Here is a 16137-nt window from a genome sequence, read left to right as displayed (position 1 = left end):
GGGAGCCCTTGGTGTCTCTGTGGTCCCGTCTGAGCTCAGAGAGGCCGCTCTGCAGAGGCATGGGCGCGAGTCGGAGCGGGCGCGGCTTAGAGACCCGAGGCCCGTGGGCACTGTCGTCGGCCAGCGCCTCTGGGCATCGGCATCCATGGGGATCCTGTGGGAAATTCAAATTCTTGGGCGCTTCCCTAGACCTCCTTAATCAGAAACCCTGGCAGGGACCAGAAATCCGTATTTTAACAAGGCCTCTAGGTGAGTCAGGTGCACACTTGGTGGGAGGGTTGGAGAACCCCTGTAGTCGCTCTGTGTTGGTGGTGGTGTGCCAAACTGAGACAGTGGTGGTATGAAGGGGGCGGGGGCTGGGGATATCGTGCACCTAGCCCAGAGGTGGAACCTAAGGGACTGACCATCCGCGGGGTGCAGATGGCTGAGCGCAGGCGAGCGGAAAGGGGCAAGCGAGTTCTGGCCGTGGGTAATGAAACCGCTTCCCCCACAGGTGTCCCTGGTGGGCTTCCTGTTCCTGCTGGGCTTATACATCTCATCCCTGGCCTCCTGTATGGGAGGACTCTACGGAGCCCCCCGGATCCTGCAGTGCATTGCCCAGGAGAAAGTGGTTCCTGCTCTGGCCTGTCTGGGGCAAGGGGTGAGTGACCATTTTTTGGAGAAATGTATGTTTTGCTGTGAACCTGATTATTGGCCAATAAATTGCTTAAGTCTCTCTGATTAGAGCCAGGGGTCAGGTTCTCCAGAGTGGGAGAGATGAGGTCATTCTCTCATCCTTGGCCTCTGGCCACCTTCAGTCAGGGCCAGGTGGACAAAGCATCTGTCCAGGTCACAGCCACCAGGACCCCTTAGCGCTGGGTGAGCTAACAGCCATAGTGGCATCTGGGGCCCTGAGGAGCACGGAAAGAGACCGCCACACCCTTTAATAAAAACAAATTCAGAAAAAAAATTTTTAAATTTTTTATTATTAAATTTTTAATTTCCATTATTAATTTTTTAAATTAATATTATTATTATTTTAAAAACATAGAATTTAAAAAAAAAAACAAATTCAGGAGTCTTTAAGTTCAGAATAGAAGAAAAAGAGTCTCTTGGTGAGGAGGAGAGTTGGACCTTGCAGCTCTCACTCTGCCCTTGAAATTCGCCTTCCTTGTGGGCTTGCCCTGTGATGATTTCCCACACTTTGGGCCTCTGGGCCTCCGTCAGTCCTCCTGGTCCAAGTTCTTACTGATACACAGTGCAGCTTGATTGAGTCACGGAATGACTGAACGAGACATTCCTCAAACTTAAGGGATGAGAAAAGAGACAGAGAACTCCACGTCCCAATAATGTGGTTTATGAGAGTTTGTTTCTTTTTCTCTCTCTTTTTTAAAGATTTTGTTTGACAGAGAGAGAGAGAGAGTGAGAGAGCATAAGCAAGAGGGAGGGGGAGAGGGAGGAGAAGCAGGCTCCCCACTGGGCAGGGAGCCCGACCTGGGTCTCGGTCCCAGCACCCTGGGATCATGACCTGAGCCAAAGGCAGACACTTAACCGACTGAGCCACGCAGGTGCCCCAGTAGAGTTCATTTCCATCTTGTTGGAGCACCACAGAGGCCCTCCCCCACCCCTTTCCCACCCCAGACCCTTCTCTGTTAGGGCCACTAGTCCTCCCTTACCATCCTCCATTTCTCACGCATCCACCAGCGTGGGCTGAGTAGGAGCTCTGGCTGTCGTGTCTGTACCTTCTGTGTGGTATATGCCTTTTCTTTAATTTCATGTATTTTTATGAGGTAGTATATACATGGAGCTCAAAACTAAGAATGACATAAATGGTGTACATCGACAAATTTTGCTTCTATCATGAGTCTTTTATTATCTCTTTCTTCGCTTGTACCCATGCCCTATCGGTAGCTGTTTTTATTAGTTTTTTTAATGAATCCTCCTCTGTATTTTTTTACACAAAGACAGTGTCCTAACACATTGTTCTATACCTTTTCTCCACTTAATATAGCTTGGAAATCATCTTTTCATACAGATGCTGAAATTTTTCCATTCTTTTTCCATCACGTGGGTATGCCATAGTTTATTTAACCTGTTCCTATAGATTGACCCTTGTGTGGCTTTCAGTAAACAGTGTTACAGGGAATAGTTTTGTGTGTGTACGTGTAATTACGTGCAGATATATTTGTAGGATAAAGTTTCATAAGTGAGTTTGCTGTGGCGAAGGGTAAATGCATTTTTAATTTTTTAAAAAGATTTTTAATTTAATTATTCATGATAGAGACACAGGCAGAGGGAGAAGCAGGCTCCATGCTGGGAGCCTGACGTGGGACTTGATCCTGGGATTCCAGGATTGCGCCCTGGGCCAAAGGCAGGCACCAAACTGAGCCACTCAGGGATCCCCTACATTTTTAATTTTGATGGATATTGCCAAAACATCTTTTGTAGGAGTCGTATCATTTTGTACTTCTACCAGCATGTAGAACAGTTCCTGCGTCCTGACAGCCAGCATCACTCTTAGACGCAGGCCAAGACCAGGACTTTGTTCTGGTCCTTGGGATAAAGTTCATGAGAACAAGGGATTGTGCCCTCCTGGATCCCATGCCCGCTTCTGGATGATCTAGGTGTGCTACACTGGATCATTTGCACTCTTGCCTAGAATTCTCTGCCCAGACGTTCCACAACCCACATCCAGAGGCTGCAAGGACCTCTTCCCTGGGCCTGTCCTTTCTAGGACCAAGGAATGGGCCACAGTCTGCATGTGGGCCTGAGCCCCCCATGGTATGGTCTGGAAAGGGTAGGAGGGGGGCTATGAGCTGGAGGCTATACACGGCCATCCTCCACTGAGGAACTCTGAGAGTGCAAGGATTCTTAACTTGAACTTGAACTTGGACTTCTCCACTGTCCTGAAGGTGTGTTTGCAAAGGAAGGAGAGAACACATTTGATTTAACGGTTTGTTAGCGTGGTTTGTAGTTGGAATATTTAGACATAGGGTGTATGGACCACTGTTTGCCCTGGGTACCACGTTCCTGGCAAGCATAGTTCATTGTCAGATGTGAATTTTTGCCAGTTGTGTAGTGAGAAATGGCATCTCTGGATCCTCGTGATTTGTATTACTCTTATATGAATGAGGTTGGACATCGTTTCCTCTTAGTCATATATATGTATATATATACACATGTATATGTGTGTATTTTTAAATTTTTTTTAATTAAAAATTTTTTTTCTGTAATTGTTGGTCTTTTTCTTCTCAGTTGCTAAAAGCTCTTCTCTGCTTAGAGAGGATAACTCCTTGTGATTTGTTTTACAAATATTTTCTATAGTTTGTCATTTGCCTTTTAACTTTGAAAAATTTTTCTCACCAAAGCTTCTTTATATATGATTACGTTTTATAAGCACATTTTCCTTTTTAATGGGAGGGAGAATAAACTTTAAACAAATTTTTGAGAAAAGGGCAACTGGGTGGCTCAGTCAGGTAAGCATCTGACTCTTGACCTCAGCTCAGGTCTTGATCTCAGGATCATGAGTTCAAGCCCTGCATTAAGCTCCACAACTGGGCATAAAAACTACTTAAAAAATATATTTTTTTTGAAAAATATTCAGCATACAGAAAAGAACATGGAACCAATATGAACAGTTTAAAGAATAACTGAAGTGAAACTTCCGGCCCCCAGATGCCACCTTCCTCATGCCCTCTCCAGTCCGAGCCCTGTCCCCCGCCCTGTGGTAGCTGTAGCTACTGACCTGACTTCTGTGATCATAATTTCCTTGCTTTCTTTATAGCTCTACTCAGGAGTGGGCGAATTTTTCTGGAAAGGGCCAAAGAGTAAATACTTCAGGCTCTGCAGGCTCTGTGGTCTCTGTCATAACTAACTCTGCAATAATATCTCAAAAGTAGCCACAGACACACCTATTGGGATAGGTGTAGGCTATGTTCCAATTAAACTGCTTTATGGACATTGAAATTTGAGTTTCATGTAATTTTTGTGTATCTTAAAATATTCCTCCTCTTTTGATTTTTTTCCCCCAACTGTTTAAAAATGCAAAACCATTCTTAGCTCATGAGCATGTAGAAACAGATGGTGGCCAGATGGCCCAGGAGCCATAGTATGCTGACCCCTGGTCTGCTTCCTACATATGCATCTCTACACAGAATTGTTTAATTTTGCCTGTTTTTAAACTTCATATAAATGTGGCATGCCTCCTTCACTCAACATCATGAGATTCATCCACATTTTTGCTTTAGCAGCAGCTTGTTTATTACCATCCCTATATAGAGTTTCCTCATTTGCTAGAATTTATTTATCCATTCTGCTGTTGATGGACATTTGGGCTGTTTCTAATTTGGGACTGCTACAGACGGTACAACGAACATACACTGGGAGACAGGTTCACATGTAGAGGTCTTCCAGACTGTAGACCTGTTATTAGAATTGCTAAGCTATAAGGTATATATATTTCCACTTGCTAGATAACACCAAACTCTTTTTTCCAAAGTGCTCGTATTAATTCACACTCCTATCAGCAGTGGATAAGCGCTCCTGTCCCTCTATGTTTGTGCCAATGCTTGATATTATCATACTTTTAAATTCTTGCCAATCTGGTGGATGTTTAATGGAATCTCCCTATGGTTTTAATTTGCATTTCCTTGATTACTTAATGAGATTGGGTACCTTTCATATGTTGAATAGACATTCTTTTGCTCATTTTTTTTAGTGGGTTGTCTGTCTTCTTCTCATTATTATTATTTTTTTCTTCTTCTTCTCATTATTTTGTAAGGATTCTTTAACATTCGGGGTTACCCTTTGTCAGTTATATATGTGGCAAATATCTTTTCCCATTCTGTGGCTTGTTTTTTCATTCTTTATGATGCCATTTGGTGACAGACATTCATGTTTGACTATTATAACACTTCACAGCCTGCCCTTGTCAATGTCTTGGCCTGGATCATTAGCCTTTCCTTTTACTCCACACCCTCCTTTTAGGTTCTCTTCAGTTTCTAAGGATTTAGTTTATTCTTAGTAGATTTATTGTTAGAGTATGTTAAACAGCTGTAGTAGATCTACTGAAAAATGTAATCCTCAAAGTCAGTAAAAGTGTATTTTTACTTCTTATTTTTTTTCTCCCAGAGTTTTACTCTGAAGCTCTAGGGCAGGTGTTTCAGGTTAACAGAGGCTCTGAACCTTGGAGACTCAGGCTGATGACTGTTGTCTTCATCCTGTGACTTTAAAGGCTGCTCCCTATTCTGACCATCAGCTAGGGGGAATGCACCTGGAGGAACACATGTGGGAGGTTTACAGGTCAGGTCTGGATATGGCTTATGTGTCTGCCCCTCCTCTTGCAGACTGTTGGCTGTAAAGGAGGTGGGAGCAGTGGTTAGATGCTGTACATATTCTAAGGGTAAAGCTGACAGTATTTGCTAATGGAGAATGAGAGAATGAGAAAAGGCATCAAGAATTTTGCTTGACTGAGCAGCCAGAAGGATGGAATTGCTGTTTTCTGAGACAGAGACTATAGAAGGAGTAGATCTGTTGGGTGGGAGATTGGGGGTGAGCAGTTTGGTTTGAGATCTATGAGATCCTATTAGACATCAATGAAAAATGTTGAGTAGACAGTTGAATATTTAGGTCTGGATTTCAGGGGAACATTTCAGGCTGGAGATTCAAATGTGGGAGTTAAAAACATAAACCTGGTGTTTAAAGTCAGAAGCCTGGATTGAGATCACCAAGGATGGAAATCGAGGTAGAGAAGAGAAAGAGCCCAACGATGGAGCCCTGGGCTACATTTTTTTTTTTTAAGAGAGAAAGAGTGTACGCATGAGCATGGGAGTGTAGGTGGTTAGGTGGTGGGGGGAGGCCAAAGGGAGAGGCAGAGAATCCTCAGCAGGCTCCATGACCTGAGACACTGAGATCATTACCTGAGCTAAAATCAAGAGTTGGATGCTTAACCCTGCCCTGGGCTACTTTTTTTTTTTTTTAAGATTTTATTTATTTATTTGAGAGAGAAAGAGAATGAGTGGGGAGCGGCAGAGGAACACATGTGGGAGGTGAGTGGGGAGCCTGACACAGGGCTTGATCCCAGGACCCCAAGATCGTGACCTGAGCCGAAGGTAGACACTTGACCAACTAAGCCACCCAGGTGCCCCCTGGGCTACTATAAATGTAGATTTCAGAGATGTGGAGAGCCAGCCCTGAGAACTAAGAGGGAGCGGATAATGGGGAGCAAGGCAAATCAGGAGAAGCTAGGCAAAGAAAGTCTTTCAAAGATCAGGGAGTGATCAGCTGGGTCAAATGTAATTCTTAGGTCAAGGAAGATGAGGACGGAGAAGTGACTACTGCTTTGGGTCCAAGAACCATGTCAGTGACGTGATGAGTAGTTTCTGTGGAGTGACAGATTCCATGGGGTTAGCACGTATCTTCCACTGTTATTGTCCCACAGGTCCCCACCCCCACCTCCACTAATAACAGACGTATATAAGCGCGCATGTGTGAGAGCGTGCAGGTTTAGTTTCACGATTTCCCTGCCGCCAGTGATTCTATTGCATCTTCCAAGGTCTCCCATCCCCTTCAAGTCATTTCCCCCATTATAACCTGGGAACTTTGCACCGCTCTGATTTCCAAGACTGATGCTAAAACCCATGAAGGACAAAAGGAGAAATATTTGGGAAGTCCAAGTTCTATATGCTAATTCCCCATATTAGTAGTTATGAAAACAGCCAATATCCACTGTTGGGAGCCAACTGTGTGTCAGTGCTGTGTCAAGCATTTTATGTGCATTAGCTCTGATCTCACAATAACCCCAGGAGTTGAGTATTATCCCAATTTGTTAACTGATCTGTAGAATCATAGTAGAAGTAGTAGAAGTGGTTGTGCCACTATCATATAATGTGATTTTCTTCTGAAATTTCATAGTCTTGCATGTTATTTTTGTTTCTGCAGAAAGGGCCAAATAAAACACCCATAGCTGCCATCTTCCTGACAAGCTTAGTGACCATGGCCTTTGTCCTTGTGGGCCAGGTGAATGTGCTAGCCCCCATCGTCACCATCAACTTCATGCTGACGTATATTGCAGTGGACTACTCCTACTTCTCCCTGTCCATGGCTCCCTGCAGCCTTCGCCAGGTACCTGAGTCAGTGCACAGGGAGGGCACGGGGGCTCTCCACTGCTCTGAGCACCTGCTCTTGGAGAAGGCTCCCAGCTATGGCTCTGAGGGCACTGTCCGAAGCCTCCCTGAGGGCACTCTACTAGAATTCACCAAAGACATGGATCAGCTCCTCCAGCTAACCAGGAAGCTTGAGAATAGCCAGCCCAGGCACGGAGACAGTGATGGGACCCCAGAAAGTAAGAAGGAGAAACACAAGAAGGCCACCAAGCAAACCCTACAAGATAGCTTCCTTTTGGACCTCAAGTCCCCAGCTTCCTTCCCTCCTGAGGGCTCTGACAGGTTGCCTACTACCTCCGGGGAGGGACAGGAGGCCTACTGGAACAAGCAGAGTGCCAGGAGTGAAGGGGTTCAGCCTGAAGGAGCATGTGGTGAACAACTCATCTCTGAGCCAAGGGACCAGCCTGGCCCAACTGGAGAAGGTGAGTGCCTTGGAATCACATTAGGGCCTCCTTATTTGGGATAACCTCACCTACTTGGTTATCACAATCCCCTTTCATGACCTTAGTCAGTTCACTTGATAGCTGGGTTTAAAATCCTTTTCAGTTTTGCGTGATATTTATTTTTTAACGTTATATTCAAATATCAGCTGAATTTTTAATTCTACTCTGTTACAGTTGATTTCAAATAGAAATTTCTGTCTATCCTTGTATGGTAGAGCTGGGAGCCATGGTTAATAATTGAACAATTATTTCATTTTTACTCAAAAATCAGCTGAGATATAATATCAATACAAATGAGACTAATTTTTCCTTTCAGGAGAAGTGGAAATGTAACAAACTGTCTGCCTTAGTAGGTTTTGTCTGTGGAAGATGAATTTCCCAAACCAGGCAAGAAAGGATAGAGAAAAAAATAGCCAAAGGAACACAGCTTTGCTTTGCTTTCTGAGATCTACAAACATGGAGACACAGAGAAAGACTCTCAAAGAGAGGCTTACAGGGTATGAGAAATTCTGAGAGAAAGAAAGAATTCATAATTTTGAGTCTTCCTCATTCCAGATGCTTTACATATGTTATTTCATGTAATATAATAGATATTATACTTTTCAACTTTACAAGTGAAGACCCTGAGGCCCATTGGGGTCACAGAGAAGTCTCAGAGCTCATACTTTGTACAGCAGATGTCATACCCAGGTCCACCTTTATGTGAAGCCCATTACATACCCTGCCCCTTGAGCTCTGTGTAGACAAGTGTGAGCAAAGAGGAGGAGACAGAGGGACACAGAAAGAGATGTCTAAAAACAAAAACTTTACATTCTCCCATACACTTGCTTTTCCTTCTTCATCTCCAGATTGGTGGAAGGTTTTTTGTTTTTTTTTTTAAATTTTATTTTTTAATAAGTTTATTTTTTATTGGTGTTCAATTTGCCAACATATAGAATAACACCCAGTGCTCATCCCGTCAAGTGCCCCCCTCAGTGCCCGTCACCAGTCACCCCCACCCTCCGCCCACCTCCCCTTCAAATTGGTGGGAGGTTTTTAATGATAGGAGCATTATCAAAATTTTAAGAATTATTTTATTTTTATCAAAGTAATCATACAATTTTAATAAGCCAGGTGGAATGAAAAGTAACATAATCGGGGAGCTTGGATGAGTGTCTGATTTTGGCTCAGCTCATGATGTCAGGGTTGTGGGATCAAGCTCCACAATGAGCTCTGTGCTCTCCTGGAGTCTGCTTGAGATTCTCTCTGTCCCTCTCCCTCAGTCCCTCTCTCTGCTTGCATGGCCACGCACATTCTTTCTTTCTCTCTCTCAAATAAATAAGTCTTTTTTAAAAAAATAACATAATCAGAAATAGTAGTCCCTGCTCTTCTATACCATCCTTTGTACCCTTCTCTGTTCCCTAGTCCCACTCCTAGAAAATCCCACTTTCAACCAAAAAGTTACTGCTTCTGTCACATTCATGTTACTAAATAATATATTTGTATTTCTACTTCTTGATGTGTCAGTTTCAGATATCATCTTTTGACTTCCTACTATGGTAAGTGAAGCTTTAATTCATTTATGCCACTCTGATTTCTCATCGAATGTCCCAGTGTACTTATATCACAGTTTTTGATCAATTTAATAGCTAGCATTTCTATTACCATGATTAAGTAAATATTGCCTAACTCTGAGCCATATATTATACTGTGATTATATTTTCTTTTTTGTTCAACCTTCTTTGTTTCCTGGAGTTAATAGTTGCCTTGTTCTTTATTTGCTTGGTTTTCTGTCATCATTTTTCTCTAAATGCTTGGGCAGATATATCAAATGCTTAATATTATTTTCCAAATGCTTGAATTCTTCAGAAATCAAACATATTCATTTCTTTTTTTCCTTTGTCCTATGGCTGTCACCCTGTTCCAGTCTAGACTATCTGTTCTCTAAGCCTGCTACAAAGGAATTATCTTGGAATTTCGCTCTTCTTCTATGTCAGATCCAGGGAACAAGAGATTTTTTTGAATACAATATTGTACCAGATTTTTGCCTTTTTTTTTTTTTTCTGACTCAGCATTGAATGATCTCCCTATGTTTGAAGAATTACCAGTGTTATAAGTCTTGGTGAGAGGCAAAGCAAGTATTTCACACTCAAAACTGAAGATGTCAGATAACTCACTTTTCCAACCTCTCCTACAGCTAAGAGTTCCGGGAGGGGGGCAAGGCTCTGCTAATCAGATGAGCCCCCTTACATCTGGAATTGGGAACGGAAACCTGAATAATGGGAACTTCAAGGAACTCTCTAAAAGCCTGATGGTAGCTGCAGATGACTGCATACCTGGCTCCAGTGTCTAGGGCTTTCAGAATCAGTGGGCAACTTCAGTGTCTGTACCTTGGTGACTGTCATAGTAGTGTCTCTCCTAGACTGCTCTGACATATAATTTTGAGTGATTTTGAGATTATCAAAATCAAAATCAATCAATCAATTTTGAGAAATATGATTTCTGGCTATAGAGCCCTGAACTTACTTTGCCAGCCTTTCCAGCAATTCTCAGGGGGAAGGCTAGTAAATATGTTTTTACCTGATTATTTTGCTGCTTCGTATGAAATTGTGTGGGTTTTTTCCAAAGGAAGAAGGAGAGACTGGATAGCAACAATCAGTTTGTGTCACAATTGTCATGGTTTTAATTTCTAAGAGGTTTTGGTTTAACTCAATTTGTCCTTATGCTATATTTTAAAGAGATTTATTTATTTGAGAGAGAGAGAGAAAGCATGAGTGGGGGGGAGGTGGAGAGAATCTCCAACAGATTCCCCAGTGTGTGGAGCCCAATGTGAGGCTCACTCCCAGGACCCTGAGATCATGACCTGAGCCAAAATCAAGAGTCAGATGCTTAACTGACTGAGCCACCAGTGCCCCATCCCAACCTTTTAAAAAATTGGAACATCATCTCGTTCTTGTTTTGTGGGCACAATGGCTTATATTATCACTCTAGTGATATTACTTATTCTCCCTTTAGTCTTTTTATGCTCTCTTTATTGACCTGTGTTCTCTAGATCCTTTTTTCTTTGACTTGGCCTTTCTCTCTCTCTCTTATACAAGAAGCTTTACTAAAATGTCTGTTGATTTTTACGTTTCTTTTCCTACTCGGAAGTGAAGTACTAAAAAGCTGTTTGGAAGACATGCATACTGGACAAGACTTGTTGTTTGGGGCACCTCACTATAGAATGATTAGGAAGTAAGCTAGCTTTTTTCACAGGAGGACCCCAAAATGTGACTATCTAGAAGTTTCCTCTGGACTCTTTATTTCTTCCAGAGAAGAGTGCCTATTTATTTTTTTTAAGATTTTTTATTTATTCATGAGAGACACATAGAGAGAGAAAGAGAGAGAGAGAGAGAGAGAGAGAGGCAGAGACACAGGCAGAGGGAGAAGCAGGCTCCATGCAGGGAGCCTGACGGTGGGACTCGATCCTGGGTCTCAAGGACCAGGCCCTGGGCTGAAGGCAGGTGCTAAACCGCTGAGCCACCCGGGCTGCCCAAGAAGAATGCTTTAATCTCCTGTCTCACCCAGATGGCTGCTTGCATTCAGGGAGCAGGGGAAAGTAGGGGAGTTAAGAGTGTCTTACTGTTTAAGAACAGACTAATTTAATTCCCTAGTTTCTAGCTCTGTTCACCCAATCTTTGCTGTGCCTGGTGTCCCAAGTCCAGGCACTCACAGGTTTGATTTCTTGAGAGGAAAGGGGTCAGACAAAGAAGGAGTTGTTACTTAGCTGTGTGGGCAGAAGAAAGGAACCTGGTGTCCAGCTGCTTCAGATACAGTCTTGCAACCAGTCCTCTGTACCTTACTGTGTCCCAGGGACATGGCACGGCCTGGTCTTCACCTTTGCTGGCGTCTACCAGCGTGCATGGCGCTGCTCCTTGCCAGTACCCTCTCTGTAGGCCCTAGAGTTCATCCTCTCCTGCTCTGCTCACTCTGTTACCATTCCTCTGTCACTTTTCCATCTTCCAAGTCTTGCTTTTATCTTTTCTTTATCATTCTCCTTGCATTTGTGAGTTTATACCTATTTAATTCCTTTTCCGTCTTCTCAGTGGGTTTTTAGGAGAGACGTGGTCAGTTTCATCGAGGAAGCATCTGCTGCCCAGTTGCCCAATCATAGAAATGTCATAGCTGTTGACCACTCCCTCTCTTCTACCCTCACTGCCTGTGCCTTAGTGCAGACCCTTCCCATCCAGTACCCAGGCTCTTGCTAAGTCTACAAACCAGGCTCCTGCCTCCAGGTCCTCCCACAGCTTGTTTCTTCTTCTCATTGTCCATTGAATTATCTTCCTAAAATGAAACCCTCATCATGTGTCTCTTACTTAAAAACCTTCAGCAGAATCTAATCGAATCCATTGAAAGTCCAAGATCCTTTGTGTGATTTGCAGAGTTCTTTACAACCCTGCCCTGTACTACCTTTTTGGCCATTTTTCTCATGACAGCCCATACTCTGTATTTCATTACACCTAGATGAGTGCTCTAAACACATCTTTTTCTTTATTCCTTCCTGCCTGTGCATATGCTGTTCCATCTTCACAGTTGCTTCACCTCCTGCTTGTCCATCTAGAACAACTCCAACTTATAGTTTAAAATCCATCGAACTTTTTGTACCCATTTACACCCCCTCTGAGAAGGCTTTCCTGATTTCCTCTCCTAGCAAGCATAACATTTGATCCATGCTAGTAGTATGAAGAATTAGCACATTGTTTTATACATTTAGATCAAATTTGTTTACACATTTGTCTTCAGGCCTATTTGTCTGTCTGTCTTAAGGAAAAGAAATAATTAGTTTTATTCCTTTACCTCTAGACTGTGAGCTTCCTTTGGTCACAAGCCATGTCTTTCCACCTGATATTTATCACAGTATTACAGTACAAAGCATGCAACAAGCACCCCATAAGGCTGAATTGATGCACAAGTGAGAAAATAGTAGCTTAAAAAAATGAAACACTGATCAATAAAGTAGGATAGAAACAGTTACACTATTATAAGAACCCAATCTGGGATCCCTGGGTGGCTCAGCGGTTTAGTGCCTGCCTTTGGCCCAGGGCATGATCCTGGGGTCCTGGGATCGAGTCCCGTGCCAGGCTCCCTGCATGGAGCCTGCTTCTCCCTCTGCTTGTGTCTCTGTCTCTGTCTCTCTCTCTCTCTTTCTCTTTCATGAATAAGTAAATAAATATATTTTTAAAAAAGAACCTAATCTGTGACAGACCAGATGTCATACAATAATAAGAATCAAATCACTATTAAGTAAACATTGTTGAAATTAAATGGATCAAAAGGATTAACTTGGGCTGTATTTTATACCTTATATAGCCATAAATTCCTTATTTATAACAGCTGTGCAAGAGAGATATTTCTGACTATTGAAGACATCATCAAAGACAAAAAGGATCTGATTAAATAGAAATAAAAAACATTTGTACAACACAGTGTCACAGAAGGAAACAATTATTCTGACAAGCACAGCTGATAAAAGCATACCTTCCAGTGCATATTATTTTTAAAAATAGGAAGGTCAAAATCCAGATTCTACTAAAGAGAAGTGTGCAGATGAATATACAATTTACATCTGAAAAATCAATGCCCAGACTCTTTCATTGTTCATTCAACAAACTTTTATTGTTAAGTGTTAAATATTGTTGGTAGTTAAAAATAGCCAGTATTTTTCGAGCATGTCCCATGTTTTTGGCACTGAGATAAGCACTTAACAGATTATCTCATCTAAGTTCAGAGTTAGGCATTGTTATTATCTCCTTACAGAGGCTAAGAGAAGTTAAACATTTGCTCAGAATATGAGACAGTTAGAATTTGAACCCAGGTCCTTTTCACTTTAGAATCTGTGCTCTTGGGATCCCTGGGTGGCGCAGCGGTTTGGCGCCTGCCTTTGGCCCAGGGCGCGATCCTGGAGACCCGGGATCGAATCCCACGTCGGGCTCCCGGTGCATGGAGCCTGCTTCTCCCTCTGCCTGTGTCTCTGCGCCTCTCTCTCTCTCTCTCTCTCTCTCTCTCTCTCTGTGTAACTATCATAAATAAAAAAAAAAAAAAAAAAAGAGTTGCATGCTGACTCTCATTTGAAAAAAAAGAATCTGTGCTCTTAACCACTACAAAAAATGTATGCTGCTTGCTGTTAGTATTTGTTATAAACTAGGCCATCGTATTAATTCAAAGAACACAGATTAAGCTACCTTTAAAATATCATTGCCCATCTATTAAGCTATCGAAAATTTAAGTAAAAAATAGTAGATCTGTGGTAATCAGGTTTATGTACACATGCTGGAAGCACTCCAGTGAATTCATTCTTTCTAGATCTGTCGATTAAAGTTTTTCATTAAATTTGGGAGCCATTATTTCTGCAAATATTTTTTCTGCTCTTCTTTTTCTTTCATATCTCTATGGGACTCTCACTACACATTAATTGATATACTTTACATTGTCCTCCAGGGCTCTGTTCCTTTTTCTTCCATTTTTTTTCTCTCTGTTCTTCTGCTTGGATAATTTCTACTGATCTATCTTCAAGTTCACTGGTACTTTCTTCTGCTGTCTCAAATCTGCTGTTGAGCCCATATAGTAAAGCTTTTGTTTATGTTATTGTACTTGCTAACTGTAGAATTTTCATTTGCTTTTTTTAGATTTATTTATTTATTTGAGAGAGAGAGTGTGCATATGTGCATGTGGGAGTGGGAAGTGGGACAGAAAGGGAGGGAGAGGGACAAGCAGGCTCCCTGGATTCTGACTTGGGGCTTGATCTCATGACCCTGAGACCATGACCTGAGCCAAAATTAAGAGTCTGATGCTTAGCTGGCTGAGCCCCCCAGGTGCCCCTCATTTTCATTGTAATGTTTATGTGTCTCTGTTGATATCCTCTATTTTGAAAGTCCTTGTCATCACATTTTCCTTAAGTCACTGACATTGTATTTTTTTTTAAAGATTTTATTTATCTATTTGAGAGAGAGTGAGAGAGCAAGCATGAATGAAGGGAGGGGCAGAGGGACAGGCAGATGCCCGCTGAGTGGGGAGCCCAACACAGGGCTTGATCCCAGGCCCTAAAATTGACCTGAGCTGAAGTCAGACACTTAACTGACTGAGCCATCCAGGAGCCTTTGACATTGTTTTTTTTTTTTTTTTTTTTTAATTCTTTGAACATAATTAAAAAAAAAGATTTTTATTTATTTATTCATGAGAGATACAGAGAAAGAGGCAGAGACACAAGCAGAGTGAGAAGCAGGCTCTATTGTGGAGCCTGATGCAGGACTCGATCCCAGGACCTGAGCCAAAGACAGACGCCCAACCACTGAGCCTCCCAGGTGCCCCTGAACATATTTATTATACTAGCTGCTTTGAAGTCTTTGCTAAATCCAACACCCAGGCCCACTCAGTGTTTCTTTGGATAGGAAATGGGTCAATTTCCTATTTCTTTGCATGTCTTATAATTTTTGGTTGAATACTAGACAATTTAGGTAATGCAGTATGACAACTCCTGATTCTGCTGTTTCCAGGTTTTTGTTTGTTTTAGTAAATTTTCTGGATTTGAACTATGGGATCTGTCTCCTTTGTGGTATGTAGATTCTGATGTCCTTACTCAGATTTTTATTCTTATTTTTAATTTTTAGCCTGGCTTCCTGGGGGTTGACCTTGAGTCTGTATGGCTCATAAGGCTCCACTGTCTGCCGGTGGATCTGTGTGGAGGTTGGCAAGCAAAGTTGCAGCTAGTTCTTCAGTCTCCCCTGGCTTTTACTTTTTGCCAGTCTCTCTTTGGGCCCCCCAGGCAGGAGCATAGTTTGCCATCCAGCCAGGGAAATAGGGGGGGATATAGTCCTTGTATAGCCCTTCTATGGCTCTCTCATTTCTAAATATTTCCATTAAATTTCTGGTTGGTCCACTACTTGCCCTAGCTGGGCAAGTCGTAGGCTAGCAAAGCTGAGGACTTTTCCCTTTTGGTTTTCTACTGTATTCACCATGTTTAGCTTACAAAGGCACAACTTACAAGTTTTCCCCGTCTGGCAGCAAAACTGCCAGTTTCTGACTGGCTCCATGCTAGTAAGAACTGGGCTGGGAATGGGAGGCCAGGCCATAGGCTCTCACTATCCTGACCCTCAGTTCCAGCAGTTTTTGAAAAATAAATACTTCTTAATTATTTGTCTCCCTTTGGTAAATTCCAGAGCCCCGAATAATTGTTTTTTATTATTCTGTCTAGGTGTATACTTACTTCTTGTGGAGAGGATTCACTGACCTCTTCACATTGCCATAGCTGACAGTCCCTCTGGTTCATTCTTCTTCTTCTTCTCCTCTTCCTCCTCCTTATTTATTTATTTATTTATTTATTTATTTATTTATTTAAGATTTTACTTATTTATTAATGAGAGACACAGAGGGAGAGGGGCAGAGACACAGGCAGAAGGAGAAGCAGGCTCCATGCAGGGAGCCTAACGTGGGACTCGATCCTGGATCTCCAGGATCAGGCCCTGGGCTGAAGGCAACGCTAAACCACTGAGCCCCCTGGGCTGCCCTTCTTTTTATTTTTAATTTTTATTATTGAA

General features: G+C 42.4%; 1 protein-coding gene across 1 annotated transcript in view; it reads left to right on the top strand.

Annotated features, from left to right (window-relative positions):
- The window catches only part of SLC12A8 (solute carrier family 12 member 8), a 111683-nt gene that overhangs the window by 82425 nt on the left and 13121 nt on the right, over positions 1-16137 (top strand). The window contains exons 8-9 of the mRNA XM_049105470.1: positions 494-640; positions 6919-7564. Of these exons, the coding sequence (XP_048961427.1) occupies positions 494-640; positions 6919-7564 (793 nt within the window). The remainder of the gene's footprint in view (positions 1-493; positions 641-6918; positions 7565-16137) is intronic.

Source organism: Canis lupus, chromosome 33, assembly GCF_003254725.2.
Source record: "Canis lupus dingo isolate Sandy chromosome 33, ASM325472v2, whole genome shotgun sequence".
In the NCBI taxonomy this organism is placed as follows: Eukaryota; Metazoa; Chordata; class Mammalia; order Carnivora; family Canidae; genus Canis; species Canis lupus.
The sequence above is the reverse complement of the archived record's forward strand: the minus strand, read 5'-3'. Positions and strand labels throughout refer to the sequence as shown.